General features: G+C 50.7%; 1 protein-coding gene across 5 annotated transcripts in view; it reads left to right on the top strand.

Annotated features, from left to right (window-relative positions):
- The window catches only part of LOC105491061 (target of myb1 like 2 membrane trafficking protein), a 131,580-nt gene that overhangs the window by 86,931 nt on the left and 28,663 nt on the right, over positions 1 to 15,986 (top strand). For 4 of the 5 annotated variants that reach the window (XM_011757189.2, XM_011757191.3, XM_011757190.3 and 1 more), the window contains 3 exons: positions 3,008 to 3,142; positions 4,937 to 5,095; positions 8,366 to 8,482. In XM_011757189.2, the coding sequence (XP_011755491.1) occupies positions 3,008 to 3,142; positions 4,937 to 5,095; positions 8,366 to 8,482 (411 nt within the window). The remainder of the gene's footprint in view (positions 1 to 3,007; positions 3,143 to 4,936; positions 5,096 to 8,365; positions 8,483 to 15,986) is intronic. The other variant, XM_011757192.3, reaches the window with a different exon arrangement.

The following is a 15,986-nucleotide window of genomic DNA, read 5'->3' as shown; positions in this document are numbered from 1 at the left end:
CATGTCTGTAACCCCAGTACTTTGGGAGGCCAAGGCGGGTGAATCTCTTGAGTCCAGGAGTTCAAGACCAGCCTAGGCCACATGATGAAACCCCATTTCTACAAAAACTACAAAAATTAGCCAGGCATGGTGGCACGTGCTTGTAGTCCCAGCTACTCTGGAGGCTAAAGTGGGAAGATTGCTTGAGCCTGGAGGCGGAGGTTGCAGTGAGCCAAGATGGCGCCACCATTGTACTCCAACCTGGGGGACAGAGCAAGACCCTGTCTTGCTCTGACCCATGCCCAATTATTGAGGCATGTCCCAAGAAGATGCTAGGGACACACGGCATCTCTGGATGTCTCCCATCTCTACGTTTTCACATATGAATGGGAGATACCCAGAGATGAAAGACACCCAGAGCTGCATTTCTTCAGAGATGCCCCCGCACCCTGTTTTTTCCTCCATTGGCATCAGAATCCTATTCAATAATCTGCTCTGTTAGCAGCCATCTCATCCAGTTTGCACTGAGGTCCCAGATAGGGGTTGGAATTGTGGCAGGTGGGAAGCGGGTACATTAGCCAAGACTACTTGGTCGCAAACAACAGATGTCAACTCCAGCTTGCCTAGGCAAAGAGAAGAGTTTGTCATGACAGGGCAGGGTCTCCCAGAAGTCCAGGTCACCCAGCCCTGGGAAGGGACAAAAAAGATCAGGAAGGCCTTCCAAACCCTCTCTTGTACGTCTGCACCTCTGAGCGCTCTAGCTGCTCCTTCTGGAGAACATAGGCAGTCTCTGCTTCCAGTCCTGTGCTGGCACATGGCCCTGGAGTTACAGAGGACAGTTCTGCCTACCCAGTGAGAACAACCCAGCTCCTAGTGCTGCTGAGTTCCTGGAAGGAGGAGCATCTGACTGGCCCAACTTCGGTATGCATTTCCCTCCCGCTGCAGCCTGTCTCTGTGAACATGGGAGCAGAGTGCCTTAGAAAGTGGACCCCAAGAAGTATCCTCCAGCTGGAGAGAAGAGCCATAGTTCTTTCATCTTTATTCCTGTTATCTCAGATTTGGCTTGGGTAGAGAGCTAGATGAATTGAAAGGAGTCCCTGGAGCTGTCGGTGTTCCATGTAGAGGCATGAAGTGGTGCCAGGAAAAACTGCCATGTGTTTTTTCCCCAGCCTCCCACAGTGGGCTGTGAAACTGGTTTTTAGACCCGAAAGTCAACACCCTAAACTAAAATGCTAGGGCATTTTGAGGTTGGAGTCACAGGACTTAGCTGGATTTTGAACCAGGTGACGGCAGCCATGGCAGCTGGTGGGGGCGGGGCCAGAGGCACTCCCTGTGGGCAACCTACTTTCCAGCTGGACCTTCCAGGCAGAACAGTGCTCTGTGAGGCACCTTCTTTGGCCCTTCTCAGAATCCAGAAGGAGTGTTGACCAAGAGGGGCTGTCCTGATCCAGTAGCTTTAAATCCCTGAGCATGCAAATTCAATAAGTGCATCAGGGAAAGCCAGGCTGACAGTACTGTTCCTGGTAAGTGAGATGCATCAGTCATGACTAAGGAGGCTTTTTGGAAACTGACCTTTTAACTTCAAATGGGTCTGTTGGTTAGAGATAGAGTTTCTGTAGCTGCCTCAGGATTGGTTGTACCACATTGCTGGAGTGAGGGAAGCAGTTAAATGCTGTGACAGTGACAGACTTGGCAATGGAGTCATGGGCACAAGAGGCTCTGCCTCCTCCTCTGGGTACGTATGGTGAATGGGACAGCATGGGAAGGGCCATTTCTGGGGAGCCCTTTGGATATTCTTTTTTTGATACAGTCTGAGACTTCCAAAAAACATAATTTTTTTTTTTTTTTTTTGAGACTGAGTCTTGCTCTGTCGCCCAGGCTAGAGTGCAGTGGCGCCATCTCGGCTCACTGCAAGCTCCATCTCGGCTCACTGCAAGCTCCGCCTCCCAGGTTCATGCCATTCTCCTGCCTCAGTCTCCTGAGTAGCTGGGACTACAGGCGCCCACCACCACGCCCAGCTAATTTTTTTGTATTTTTAGTAGAGATGGAGTTTCACTGTGTTAGCCAGGATGGTCTTGATCTCCTGACCTCGTGATTCATCTGCCTTGGCCTCTCAAAGTGCTGGGATTACAGGCATGAGCCCCTGTGCCCGGCCCAGAATTTTTTTTTAATTTTTAAATTTCATGAGTCAACAGAAATGATAATCTACTTGAATTTTTGCTGTTTCCTCTCTGTGGTATGTTTTCACTGAAGGGAATCTAGTGATCATGTTTTCTTTGGATTTTTCGATTTGGGCACATGTGTGCTGATATTTTTGGCAGCGGACATCATGGAAGAAGCTTGGGTCTGGGAAAAGGACCCCTGGGGGTGAACTCCCCAGTCTGGCCTGGGTCTGGCTCCCAATGGGCTCTTCTTCCCTTGAACCCCAGTCATCTCAGCTACCAGCAGCAGCGCTATACAGAGCTAGGCTAGACAAGCTCGGCATTAGTTGTCTCTGATCTGAGGAAACCTGTAGTTAGCCTTTATTTCATGTCACACATCAATTTCTCCTTTCCTTTCTGCTCAATTTGTTGCCGGTTCCCAGCTCCACCAGTAGAAGCTCTCAGGGCAGAGGTGCTGCTGCACAGAGGGCAGGCACCCTACTGAGCTGACAAGGCTGCACCTTCCACTCCCTGCAGCTAAACAGCCCCAGTAATTGATTTCCTTGCCATTAGGGAAATGCCTGCTTTTTAGGATGCACCACAACGCATAGGTGTTATTTCTCTGTCTCTTCTCCAAGGAAATACATGCTAAATTAAGTTTTGTGTTTTTTGTTCACGCTCAGCAGCACCACTGAAAGCCAGGGTTTCACCAGCTGTGTCGTGGCAGCAGTTGTGGAAGGAAGGAACAGAATGGATTTAGCCAGTGCAGTTTGCATGTGCATGTAGGACAGCATTGGTGTCAGGGAGAGGACCTAGGCCACTTTGGATTTTCAGGTACCACAGCAGCTCTTGACAAATGCTTCCTAACAGGGCTTCTGTTCTCCCAGGCATGGGCTGATGCCTTTCGAAGCAGTCCTGATCTCACCGGCGTTGTGCACATATATGAGGAGCTGAAGAGGAAAGGGGTTGAATTTCCCATGGCAGACTTGGACGCTCTGTCTCCCATACACACACCACAGCGGGTAAGTTTCCAGCTGGCACTTTCTAGAAAGACCTACTGCAGAACGGGTGAGCCAAGCTGCTGCAGCCACCCTTCTGCTGCTGCCTTTGAATTATTCAGCTTGTCATCATGCTTTCTTAAAGCTTGGGGGCATTCCTTTTTAATAACAAGGGGCATGCAGGAGTGAGACAGCTTGTTGACTGGTGATTAAGTGGCAGCAGTGTCTGTGGAAGAGTATAATAGAGGGATCAGTTCAGGGTTTTCATGGAAATGGCTACTCGGGCGGAGCCATCCTGTGAGGGTCATTAGCACTTGCTTTTCAGAGGCCCCTAGAATCTGGTGTGGGAATCCTGTTGTCCCTCAGAGCACCATAGCACCTCAGAGCATACAGCGGTCTTGATGTCACTCTTGGGGCAAAAATTAGCTTTCTGGTTTTTCAAGTATACGAAGTCAAATGGATCTAAAATTTATTTTGAGCTGTGAGCATTCAGCATCAATCCAGATCTGATTCTGGATTCAATCCTTGATTCCATCAGCCTTGGGATCAAAGCTCTGGGAAGGTCCCTTTAGGGGCATCCCACCAAAGCTTTTACAGTGCCAACAGTAACTCGAGCACCATGGAGGGGGCAGCGTGGCACTTCAGGGTTAAAAGCATGTAGGTCATGCCACTCATGGTTTCGCAAGGAAGCTAGTCCCTCTACTGGCTGGGAATCAGCTCCACTCCTAGCCTGGGGGAGAGCCAGGAAAGCACCAGGGTCTGGGAGAGGCACCTCATCCCAGTACATGTCACTTTGCCTGCCCCCATTGCCCATCTCTGAGAAGGACAGCACACCTGTGCACGTCTCTCATAGGAACACGACTTAATGTGCAAGTGGTCATCTGAGATGCCCAAAGGGTAAGCATGAGGGATGGCCTTTTCTTTTTCTTTTTTTTTTTTTTTTTTTTTTTGAGTCAGAGTCTTGCTCTCTCGCCCAGGCTGGAGTGCAGTGGTGCGATCTTGGCTCACTGCACACTCCACCTCCCAGGTTCACGCCATTCTCCTACCTCAGCCTCCCGAGTAGCTGGGACTACAGGCGCCCGCCACCACGCCCGGCTAATTTTTTGTATTTTTAGTAGAGACGGGGTTTCATCGTGTTAGCCCGGATGGTCTCGATCTCCTGACCTTGTGATCCGCCCGCCTTGGCTTCCCAAAGTGCTGGGATTACAGGCATGAGCCACCGCGCCCAGCCCAAGGGATTGCCCTTTCTAGAGCTTGCTCTCATCATGATCCCTCCAGACCGTGCGCTATGCTTTGTGAAATCAACATGATCTGTTTCACTCTTCTAATAATGACAGAGAGCAGTGTTGTTGTTCCTATAATTACAAAAAACATTTGGTAAATTACATAATTACTATTTATATTAGTCTACTTGTAAAGGCCAAAAAAGTAATTCTTATGGTACGAAGTAAAGATTTGTGATTAGCAAAACTTAATAACCGCCCTCCCTCCACTTGGATCCCGAGGTGGTCTTAATAATAGAACCGTGACCAGAGGGCTCACAGAGCACTCTCGGTGCTGCCTTTTGGAGTTGCTTTCATTGTCTGCCACACACTCCTTGAGAGGTAAGTAGAGGGAGGAGCCATTGGCAGCCCCACTTCCCAGATGGAGAGCCTGGGCTCAGTGGGGTTCTGTGAGCCTCACCCGGGCAGCAGTGGAGCAGGGCCTTAAGCCTTCTGTGGGCAGCTTTGGGGAAATGCCGCATGGGGTGGGGTAGGTACCAGGCCCAGCTATGCAGGCAGCCCAGGTAAACAGAGGACTTTGTTGTTGCCATGCCAGAGTGTCCCTGAAGTGGATCCAGCCGCGACCATGCCCAGGTCCCAGTCACAGCAGAGGACAAGTGCTGGTTCCTATTCCTCGCCGCCTCCTGCTCCCTACTCCGCACCGCAGGCCCCGGCTCTGAGTGTGACTGGCCCCATCACAGCCAATTCAGAACAGGTACTTGCATACTTCGGGGCCATAGGCAAGCTAGCTGACTCTCCTTATTCATCTTTCTGGGAGACACTTACAAAGGCCTCCCAAGCCAGGCATTATGCTGGGTGTCAGGGGCACAGAGATGGAAGAGCTCAATCCCCAGGGGAGACAAATGCTGAGGCAGTCATGGTGGAGTGTGGTCAGGCTGTGCTGGGGAGCAGAACCAAGGACTCAGAGTTGTGAGCCCAGGGTTGAGTGGTGCCTGGGAGGCACTGGGGACCTGACACACAGAGGGTCCTGACACAGGAGTGGGGCTTTGTCATGTGAGACCGCATGCTCAGCAATGACATTGCAAGGCAGAGGTGCAGAGGCGCAGAGCTCTCTCGGAGCAGCAGGTGGCTTGACTGGAGAGCAGGCACATAGGTAGGGCCCAGATCTGGGAGGAAACCATGGCAAAACGTGAGGCCAAAAGCATAGAAGTGCAGCTGAGTTGTGACAGGCTTGTCTGTCATGCAGAGGCTTAGATCTATCCTATAAAAAAAGTCAGCCATCAGAAGCCTGTGACCTGATCAATGAGGCCCTCCTGAAGCACAAGAAGCCTGCTTTTATCCCAAACACTCCCCACCTTCCCGGGTTACTTCCTGATAAACTAATGCAGTTTTAACCCCACGCTGGATTTTTTAGATGAATTGGGGAGTACTCTTTAGAAGAATCCAGAGAATTTCAATTACAATTTGAGAATTGGTCGGACATGGAAAAAAAAAAAAAAACTCTCCAATGTTTATATTTACCAAATTCTTTTTTTTTTTTTTTTTTTTTTTTTTGTTGAGACGGAGTCTCGCTCTGTGGCCCAGGCTGGAGTGCTGTGGCTGGATCTCAGCTCACTGCAAGCTCCGCCTCCCGGGTTCACGCCATTCTCCTGCCTCAGCCTCCCGAGTAGCTGGGACTACAGGCGCCCGCCACCTCGCCCGGCTAGTTTTTTGTATTTTTTTAGTAAGACGGGTTTCACTGTGTTCGCCAGGATGGTCTCGATCTCCTGACCTCGTGATCCGCCCGTCTCGGCCTCCCAAAGTGCTGGGATTACAGGCTTGAGCCACCGCGCCTGGCCTATATTTACCAAATTCTTATTTACTATTTGCGACAATGTCATGACTGTGGAACCTCACTGTAGCAGAGGGGTCAAGCAGTGTGTGTGTAGGGAGGGCAGTGTTATGTTGTGTTCCTCACACTTCCCTGCTAGCTCTGAGCAGGGAGTAAGAGAGGAGGAGGAGTGAACTTGAAGCCCCCAGGGCCTGGGTGTGAGCCCCCTGCTGTGCTGCTCACTGTAGGCTTCAGTCAGGACATTTAACCCCAGTCTCCCATCAGTAGAACAGGTGATCTGTTGCCCCACCAGGCAGGTGTGGGCTTGACAGATGGAAAAGGTCCTCATGGTGGCTGCTACCCAAGTGCTGTGGGGAAGGTCTCTGGCTCTTGGCCCTGCTTCTATGGGCAGAACTGTGCCCTTCCTGCTCTGAGGGAAGGCAGAAAATGTTTGAAGTTGGACAGTTACTGAGCCCCTTCACTGACTCACAGTGTGGGAGGTGCTCGGGAAGGCCCTCCTAGTAGCCATAAGATGCTGGGTCTGGAGGGTCTGGGCATAGGTAGCACAGGAGCCCTGAGGCCTGTTGCCCCTGGGGGAGCCGAATGCAGGTAGAGATAGGCAGGTCAGTACCCAGCCTGGCCAAGAGGACCCAGGGCTTCAGAGTCCACCAGGTGGCTACCCATAGCCTTCCTGGGCCTTCCTAGCCAGAAACCTCTTCTCTCTACCAAGACTTTGAAGAAAACCCCTGGATCGTCCACCAGACAGAACCAGAGGCTGACAAGAGCCTCTCGGGACCCAGACCATCTCCCTGCTAGACCATTGATTGAGGTCTCCTGTCCCTGTCTCTATGCTGAGGGTATAAAGCACAACCCAGCTGAGTTCCTGCCCTAAGAAGCTAAGGGTCTGCTGAGCGAACCCACCCACACAGGAGAGGCTGCTACGGCTGCAATAGTGAAAGATGGCACAGCGAGTGGGAACCCGAGGAAGCGGGAGTGGTTGCTTCTACCTCAGAATGGGGTGGGGAGAGTCAGAAAAGGCTTCACTGAGCAGAGGAGTTGTCACTTAAGCTGGGTCACAGTGCAGGAAGAATGACATTACAGTTCCTCTCTCTGGACCTTTGAGCAGGAACAAGGGCCGTACGTGTGTAGTAGAGAGCATAGCTGCATGCCAGGCGCCACGTGGGAACCTCACAGCAGCCTGGTGAGGTGTGGTGTTAGTGCCACCTTTCTGTAGGTGGGGAAACGAAGGCTCAGAGTGGCTCAGGTCCGGCTCTGGATGCTGCTGCTGAGTCTTCCAGGGCTCCCTTCAGTGTCGTGTGCAATTCTTTACCTCTGTCCAGCATTGTTTGGTCTCTTGTCACTGAGTGATGGGACCAATAAGCACTTCTATGCAGATTCTTCTGTGATACTTCACCATGGGCGAGGAAGGTCCCTGTGGTTTCCGCAGATGCTTCGAGGGGGTTGAGGGAGTGAAGGGGCAGATCTGAGGCACAGGACTGAGGGCAAGGGGAGAAAGTGTTGATGTCTCTGTTGCTGGAGAGGAGCCTCGGGCCTTGGCCCAGTCCAGGCTTTGGGATCGCTGATGGCCAGCTTGGATATTTTTCAAGGGGCTATGTTACCATGTAGGGAGCTGGGTGGGGAAGGTGTCTCCCCTGTGGTCTTCCCCTGTTCTTCTCTCATTCTTGCCACAGCAGAAAAGTGCTGTTGACACTGCCCAGCCTCTCAGAGGATCCTAGTGTTTAGATATAAAACTCCTAGGAACAGAGTCTATAACTCAGAGCTTCGTAGAATAGGATCTCAGCTCTGAAGGGATCTCAGAGCTCCTGCCCTCCTGCACTTGGATTTTAAAGAACAGGAACGGAAGCCCTGAGAACTTCAGCTTCTACTCAAGTTCCCATGGTGGGAGAGCCAAGACAGAGAGCCAGCTTGGTGCATTCCTGACACTGAGCCCTTCACTATGTGGTACTGCTTTCGTGTCACATTAAGAGAGGCACAACAGACTGTTGGTAGCAGGGCCCATTCAGATCTCTCAGAGCTGACAGGCAGGCCAGAGGGAGATGAGAAGGTGGCCTCTGCCGTGTGCACTCAGAAAGGCAACCCAGATCTCCCAGTGAGAGGGATTGTCACTAGCCTAGGAGCAAGCTGATTCTGATATTGCAAGTGCAGGCTGACTGACCTTTCCTTCCTGCTTTCCTTCCTCGTGGCCCCCACCAGATTGCCAGGCTGCGGAGTGAACTGGACGTCGTCCGAGGAAACACAAAAGTCATGTCTGAGATGTTAACAGAAATGGTCCCTGGACAGGAGGATTCATCTGATCTGGAGTTGCTACAGGTGAGTCGTCTTGCAGAAGCACTTGGCCTGTGGTGGCAGCTCTACCACCATACACTGTTGGAGGATCCCACCCGGGGATGCAGTGGCGAGGTGGGATGGGTCCAGTGGCTCTGTTGTTGATAGTCCATGTCAGCACACACGCAGCCTCACGTTGCCTACGGACAGGCAGAAGCCTGTACCATTGTCTCTCTTTTTTATATTCCTTAATAATATTTTTTCCCGATTATAAAATGCCAGTTGCAGAATACATGCTGCCAGAAAGAAAGAGAAAGCACAGAGAAGAAAATAATAACTTTCTTTGACCCAAGCATAAATAACCACCGTAGGTGCTTTGATGTCTTTTCTTTCTGACTTTTTTGTAGGTTTATTTTCAGTGTAGTTGAGCTTGTACTCTATCTGTATTTTGGTCCCTCAACATCATGTTTTGCAGGAGGGCCTGTTCAACCTTGACTGTGCACAGGAGCCCTTCTAGTGGCACCTCACCCGCAAGGTATCCTGAGACTGAGATCAAGTGTGATGCTCCTGTTCTTTTCCCTAACAGTGAGGATTCCCAGGCATATTGTGGTTGGCCATTGCACACTGGCCTCCCCACCTCTGGACAGCCCATGGATCTGGGGGCATGGCAGAAAGGGGTCCAGGAGTGGGTGGCCTGCAGCCTACCCCTGAGACCAGGGTCAAGGCCCCTACCTCAGGCCTGTTTCCCAGGGCAGCCAGGTCCAGAGCCAGTACCCAGATCTCCACCACAGCCAGCCTCAGATGACCCTGGCATTTGCAGAAAATGTCAGTGGTACTGCCCTTAGAAGCTGTGACCTTCTGGAGGGTGGAAAAAGGATGCTGTGAACTGCAAGGGCCCATACACTTTTCAACGGGAGGCAAGATGCTTGAGGGAACAGGTCAGGAGCCAGACTGACTTGGCAACCTGGCATGAGTGTCTTATGATACACCTGCTGCTGCTGTTGATACTGCTGTTGGTGTCCAGCCCTCCACTGTCAGTCTTGGTCCCCAAGTGCTACACCTTCTACCCTGCTGCTGGCACATGCGTGCCGCCTGTGAAGGCCCTGTCCTGGTCCCAGGTTGCTGCTTATTGTGCCCCCTTCCTACTCCAAAACCATCGGCTCTTATGGGGCTGAGGGTGGTTGGAGACCTGTTCCAGGCCTAATACAAAGCACAGTCCTAGGGGCACAGAGGTGCATGAACTGTGGTCCCTGCTCCGGAGGAGCTTGCATCTGGGAAACAACTTGTCTCCGTGTAACTACACCAGCCTGCTCTTGAAGCTGAGACAAGTACCCTTGGCCCAGCCCCAGTGAGAAGTCCTGAGTGGCCTCTCCCTAGTTCCCAGACCTCACTCCTGACACACCTGCATCAGACCAGGCTTGCCTCAGCTCAGCAGATGCAGCTGAATATGTGCCACACTCCGGGGGACCTGGCTTCCCTTGAATGCATTGTCATTGGCCTCCATTCCCAGCCTGCAGGAAGGTTCGGCCAGGCGTTACCCAGATGCACAGGATTCTGAGGTCAGTCCAGAAACTGAGAAGGCCTCTTGAGGCAGCTTTGTGCTGTGTCAGCGTCGGAATTCCTGCTGACAGGGGGGTTTGCTCTGGATAGAGCCGTGCTCCTGGCAGCAGGGGGTGTGTTGAACAAAGCCAAGATGCTTCCAGACAGCCAGAGCAGACCCAGACAGCAGGAATACTTTGTGTGTTGGGGGGAGAGGGGGGTTTTGGTTTTTTTTTTTTTTTTTTTTGGTTTTTGGTTTTTCTTTTTTTTTTTTTAAACAAGCCCATCAGCCAAGACAAACAGAACCTAATCTCCTGGCGTCAGCTCACGGTTTTCAAAAATAGGTTGCTTCCCATGACGTTTTCCTTCCCTCTGTTTTGTTCCAACTCCAAGCCTCCCAGCCCTCACTGCTATCTTATAAATCAAACAGAAAAAGAATGACTCTGGGTGCCAGTGGGAGGCTGTCCTTCCAGCACAGGAGATTCAGGAGCTGGGCAGCACTGTGGACAGCTGTGAACAGACACAGCCCTCCAGGCTGGTTGGCTGCACGTCTCCGCCATCCCTGACATCTTCCCTCCCCTTCTTCCCCTGGCAGTCAGAAGCCAGCAGGCAGGGTCTCCCAGGGGTCAGAGCCACACTGAACTGCCAGCCTTCCATGTGGAGAAATACCACGGTCTGCTTGGAAAGTGCTGGAATCAGAATGTGTCCCCAGGACCCTCCATCAAGCTGGAGGGCAGCCAGAGTGCTCGGGGCAGAGAAGTGCAGAGCTGAGAGTGCTGGCTAGGCCATGGAAACAAACAACCCAGATGTTCCCACCAACAGAAGCTGCTTCCAGTTCAAGTATAAATTGCTGGGGTAGGAGGTGGGGGGAATAGGAAGAGAGGTAATTGGTGGTGTCAGCCCCAGGATGATCATAACTGTGGGCAGGTTATGTCCTGGTTGCCTCCTGCACATCACAAAGCACTTTTGGGTGTAGCTTCCTGCAGTAAAGCAAGAGCAGCAGGGAAACTTGACAGTGTGAGCTATTTGCCTGCAGACTCATGGGTATGTGGCTGGTATTTGAGGAGAGGCTGAGGCCACTCTTAGCACCCTGTGCTGTCAGCGTAGCTGGAGCCTCTGAGGAGAAGGAAGGCAGGGTGCCCAGGGTGAACACAGCAACTCCTCCTCTTGAGCTATGTATCAAATCCTCCACTCTCTGAATTGGGAGAGACCTGCCAGGAAGTTGGTTCATCTCTACACCTGTGTTCAGATTTCTTCCACAGCATCTTGTCTACTGGGTCTTTCTGCACATCCCCGATGACAGGCTATTCACAGCAGCCCACTTGCTTTCAAATGGACATCTTGGTTAGACTTTGGGCAGCAGCACAGCAGACATACAAATTACACAGGCCTATGAATTAATGCCTTCCCATCCATCCCCTCCCACTGATGAGCTGGGTGATGCCAGGTAAGTCACCAGCCATCTCCAGGCCCTCTTCTCCTCTCTAGACTGGAGTGATCACTCACACCTTGGCAGTGCCTGGAGCAGGGCTGGGCTTAGGTAAGGCCTCACAAATCCTAGCTTTCATGACTGTTGTTAGAAAGCCTTTCACACATTGATCTAAAGTGTGTCTCCCTGTAACCTTGATCCTGATCTGTCTTCTTAGACACTAGAACAAGACTAATTCCTCTTTCACATGGGTAGATCCTTAAATATTTGAAGATTGTCATAAGCCACACCCACTGCCCAGTCTCCACATGGAACAAATGTGGCAGTTGGCAGCCCACCATGGGGATGGATAGGCAGTTCTTCACAAGAGGCAGACATTATAAAATGGAGAGTTTCCATCAGCTGAAAACCCTGCTGCGTCACTTCTCGTCTGGTGGTTAAGCCTATCTTTGTCATCCTGTGCAAGGACCTTTAGGTCTGGGCCCAAAATTCAAGACACTGCATCTGTCCCTGCTAAAGTGCATGCCCTTACCTGCAGAAAGCCTGAGTTCGGTTTTCTGGGATCTTTAAAGATTGCGATTCTGTCATCCAGTGCCCTCTGTCTCTCCCAATTTAGCATTTTGAGCTTAGTCTTCAATGAATAACTTTTAATTAATACAATGATGCCAAAAATATATGTTCTTCTGTGGCCATTCATCAGCATCAGATAATAACAGAGGCCTCCTCCTCGTTTCTCCAAGTAGCAGATGGTGTATCTCCTCTTGCTTCTTGCATCTCATTTCAATAAAGACAGAATGGCCAAGGCCATTTTCTCTAGAGAAATCTGGTTTATTCTACATGTTTAACTTCTTTATTCCCCTTTCTCATCAACAAAGACTTTCTTCTCCCTCCCATCTTTGCAGCAACAGAAAACAGATCTTCAGGACCTTATTCCCTGTTCTTCAAACTTGTGGAGGGCTCAGAGGAAATCCATAAAGATGATTAAAAGACTGTTGCGTGAGGTAGGGATGAGAATGTCCCTTGAAGAAAAGATAAAGGCATTGGGATTAATTAGATAGAAAAGAGAGGATATTTACCAAGGTGTTCTAATAGATGGAGGGCTTTTGTACAAGTGACCAGCTGTTCTTCCCTCTGTTGAGGACCAGAAATAGGAGAAGGCCAAAGCTGAAGTCATCAACGTTTAGGAAATTCCTGTCCTGGCTGTTGCATAGTGGAAAGGGTGACCTGAGCAAGCAGTAGGCTCTCAGTTGTCTTAGGCCCAAAGAGAATCACTCTGTTTGAGTGATTTGGAGGTGGAGGAAGCAGAGGAAAGTCTCCCAAGTGAGCCTACTGAGGGTCTGGCTGTGATGACACCACAGAGGACATGCAGGTGGCCACCTGGCACTGTGGTAGCAAAAGTCTTAACATCTGGCCCTCCTCTCACCTTCTGTCCTTTTTTTTCTTCCTTTTTTTTTTTTTTTTTTTGAGAAGGAGTCTCGCTTTGTCACGACACTGGAGTGCAGTGCCATGATCTTGGCTTACTGCAACCTCCGCCTCCTGGGTTCAAGCGATTCTCCCGCTTCAGCCTCCCAAGTAGCTGGGATTACAGGCACCTGCCATCATGCCCGGCTAATTTTTGTATTTTTAGTAGAGACGGGGTTTCACCATGTTGGCCAGGCTGGTCTTGAACTCCTGACCTCAGGTGATCCACCAGCCTCAGCCTCCCAGAGCGCTGAGATTACAGGTGTGAGCCACCACGCACGGCCTTTTCTTCCTTTTTGAAACAGATGTAAAAGACTGAAGTCAAGAGATGGTAAAGCTTTCTCTGTGCGGAGACCCCTGGAAATCCCTGAAGTGGAAGCCCCAAGTCGTAGTCTCTGGGCCTGTCTTTAGCATAGCTCTTTGGAAAGCCATCGGGATGCTTCTCCAGGATTGGAGCATAGAGGCCCTGCCTGTGGGGTTGGGAGCTATCTAACCCACCACCCCAGTGGGAAGGCTGTGGGGAAGAGGCAGCAAACACAAGGCCAGAGCAGATGTTCCTGGTGCTGACTATTGATGAGATCACTGCATTCTGTGCCCTTGGGGCTCATTCTTCCTCCAAGCCGAGGTCACAATGTTAGAGCCTCAGAAATCATCTAATACTTGCCAAACGTTTTAAAAAAGTAACGGAGGCCAGGCACAGTGACTCACACCTGTAATTCCAGCACTTTGGGAGGCTGAGGCAGGTGGATCACTTGAGGTCAGGAGTTCGAGACCAGCCTAGCCAATGTGGTGAAACTCTATCTCTACTGAAAATACAAAAATTAGCCAGGCATGGTGGCAGATGCCTGTAATCCCAGCTACTTGGGAGGCTGAGGCAGGAGAATTGCTTGAACCTGGGAGGCGGAGGCTGCAGTGAACTGAGATCATGCCACTGCACTCCAGCCTAGGTGACAGAGCAAGACTCCATCTCAACAAATCAAATAAATAAATAAATAAATAATGGCTGGGCCCCGTGGCTCATACCTGTAATCCCAGCACTTTGGGACGCTGAGGCGGGTGGATCACAAGGTCAGGAGATCGAGGCCATCCTGGCTAACACGGTGAAACCCCGTCTCTATTAAAATACAAAAAATTAGCCAGGCATGGTAGCCAGCGCCTGTATTCCCAGCTACTCAGGAGGCTGAGGCAGGAGAATGGCATGAACCCGGGAGGTGGAGCTTGCAGTGAGCCGAGATCACGCCATTGCACTCCAGCCTGGGCGACAGAGCAAGACTCCGTCTCAAAAAATAAATAAATAAATAAATAAATAAATAAATAAATAAATAAATAAAGTAATGGAACCTTTTCCTCCACAAATAAAATTTTACAGTGAATGGCAACATTTGAAATCGAGAAAAGCAGAGCAGCCCCAGCTGCCCTGGCCCTGTGCCATGGAGGCTGCTGCAGCACGTCAGTGGCCCTCTGCAGAAGAACTTCCTCATGAATGCAGCCCCCTTGTTTTACACAGGGAGAAGCAGGCCTGCAGAGGACTGAAGACTTGGAGAGTGTATCCAGTCACAGGCTACTTGCTGCCTGCAGCTTGGTCCCCAGCACCCAGCTGGGGCTAGGGCTCTGTGGGAGAGACTGACATCAACCCCTGCTCCCTTCCATCAGGCGGCCGGTGCTTGGAGTATTTGTAGCCATGTTTCTGAGACACTTCCTGCTGTCTACTGAGGAATCTGGTTTGGTTCTCCTCTAAATCCAGTGAACCACCCACGAGGCCTACTCTTTGTTTTGGGGCTTCTGCTGTGTGGAGTGCAGATGGGGGCTGGTCACCCCTTGCTGGAGGTTTTTCTAGAGGGGCTCTGATGACAGACTGGAGTGTGTTGAATGCTGTGGGAGTCTTGAGGAGGGTGGGATGGTGGGGGATCCCCAGAAAACACTATGTGAACGGGAAGATGAATAAATGGGAAGTATGTGTTAAAGCTGGCACTGTAAAATGTTAATGATACAATCTAGGTGACAGGCATATGGTGTCTGTCCACTGTAAAATTCATCCTGTTTTGGTGTATGTTTGAAAATTTTTGTGACAAAATCCTGAGGTGGGGAAACATCCTGAGGCCTTGAAGGATGAGTAGGAGTTTGTTTGATGGAAAAGGAGATAAGGGACATTGTAGGTAGATGGCCAACTTCTCAGGAGCCCTTGAGCAATGTGGAAAGTGCCTGAGGCCACCTATATCCTGAAAAGTCTGAGGTGTGTTTGAAGATGGCCTATGGGCCTTAGGTGCTGATGCCCCAGTCTTCTGGAGGGTAACTTGGATCTATTTCCCACAACATGCTCCCACACTCCCCTGGCTTGCAGGTCCTGTGCCTTGTGATTGGCCTGCAGCTGTGATTGGAGAATGTGATTGACTTTTTTCTTTCTCCCTCCCTAACCAAGGACAGCCAGGGCTTGCTGCTAGGCCACAAGCCCCAGAGGCCATACTTTCTTGTAATGGGCCTGTTTGCAGGAGGGGGTGGGTCCTGAGCTAGGACTTGAGATCCTTTTGCTCATCAGAGATTTTCCACAGACACCTGGAGTGCTAGAGCAAGGAGGAGCTCAGCAGTGCCTGGCCTGGTCCTTGTGTGTTGGCACGTCCGCATCCCTGGGGAGGAGACCCGTACAGTGGCCTGGAACAGTCCATGGCAGAGCAGAGAGGCAGAAGTTTGTTTGACCTGTTTTCTCTGTCCTACTGCCCAGCCTCTCTTTTTCATCCTGCACACTTTTGCTAGGTCTTCCTCTGGTACTTCTTCCAAAGTGCGGGGTAAATATGCTGCCCAAGTGTTGGCCACATATCCTTTGTTTCTTTTAGGAAGCAGGGGAGGATGGTCTTTGACAGAGGATAGTTAACCTAAATCTATGCTCCCCTGTCAGCCCTGAACAGAGATGCTCACTGCGTTTTAACAATCTATTAGAAATACTATGATTATTTTAATTGTTCACTTGTCCTGGCTGTTGGAATCCTTCACATGATCTAATGTGATTGCTTCTTTCATAAGTTTGGACATTTTTATTTTGTTTTTGTTTGTTTTAATGTTAAGGGCCTGGCTTTATCAGCATCACTCCTGAGCATGCTTCATTCTGTAATGAGTGTTTCCCCT

This window comes from Macaca nemestrina, chromosome 17, assembly GCF_043159975.1.
Source record: "Macaca nemestrina isolate mMacNem1 chromosome 17, mMacNem.hap1, whole genome shotgun sequence".
In the NCBI taxonomy this organism is placed as follows: domain Eukaryota; kingdom Metazoa; phylum Chordata; class Mammalia; order Primates; family Cercopithecidae; genus Macaca; species Macaca nemestrina.
The sequence above is the reverse complement of the archived record's forward strand: the minus strand, read 5'-3'. Positions and strand labels throughout refer to the sequence as shown.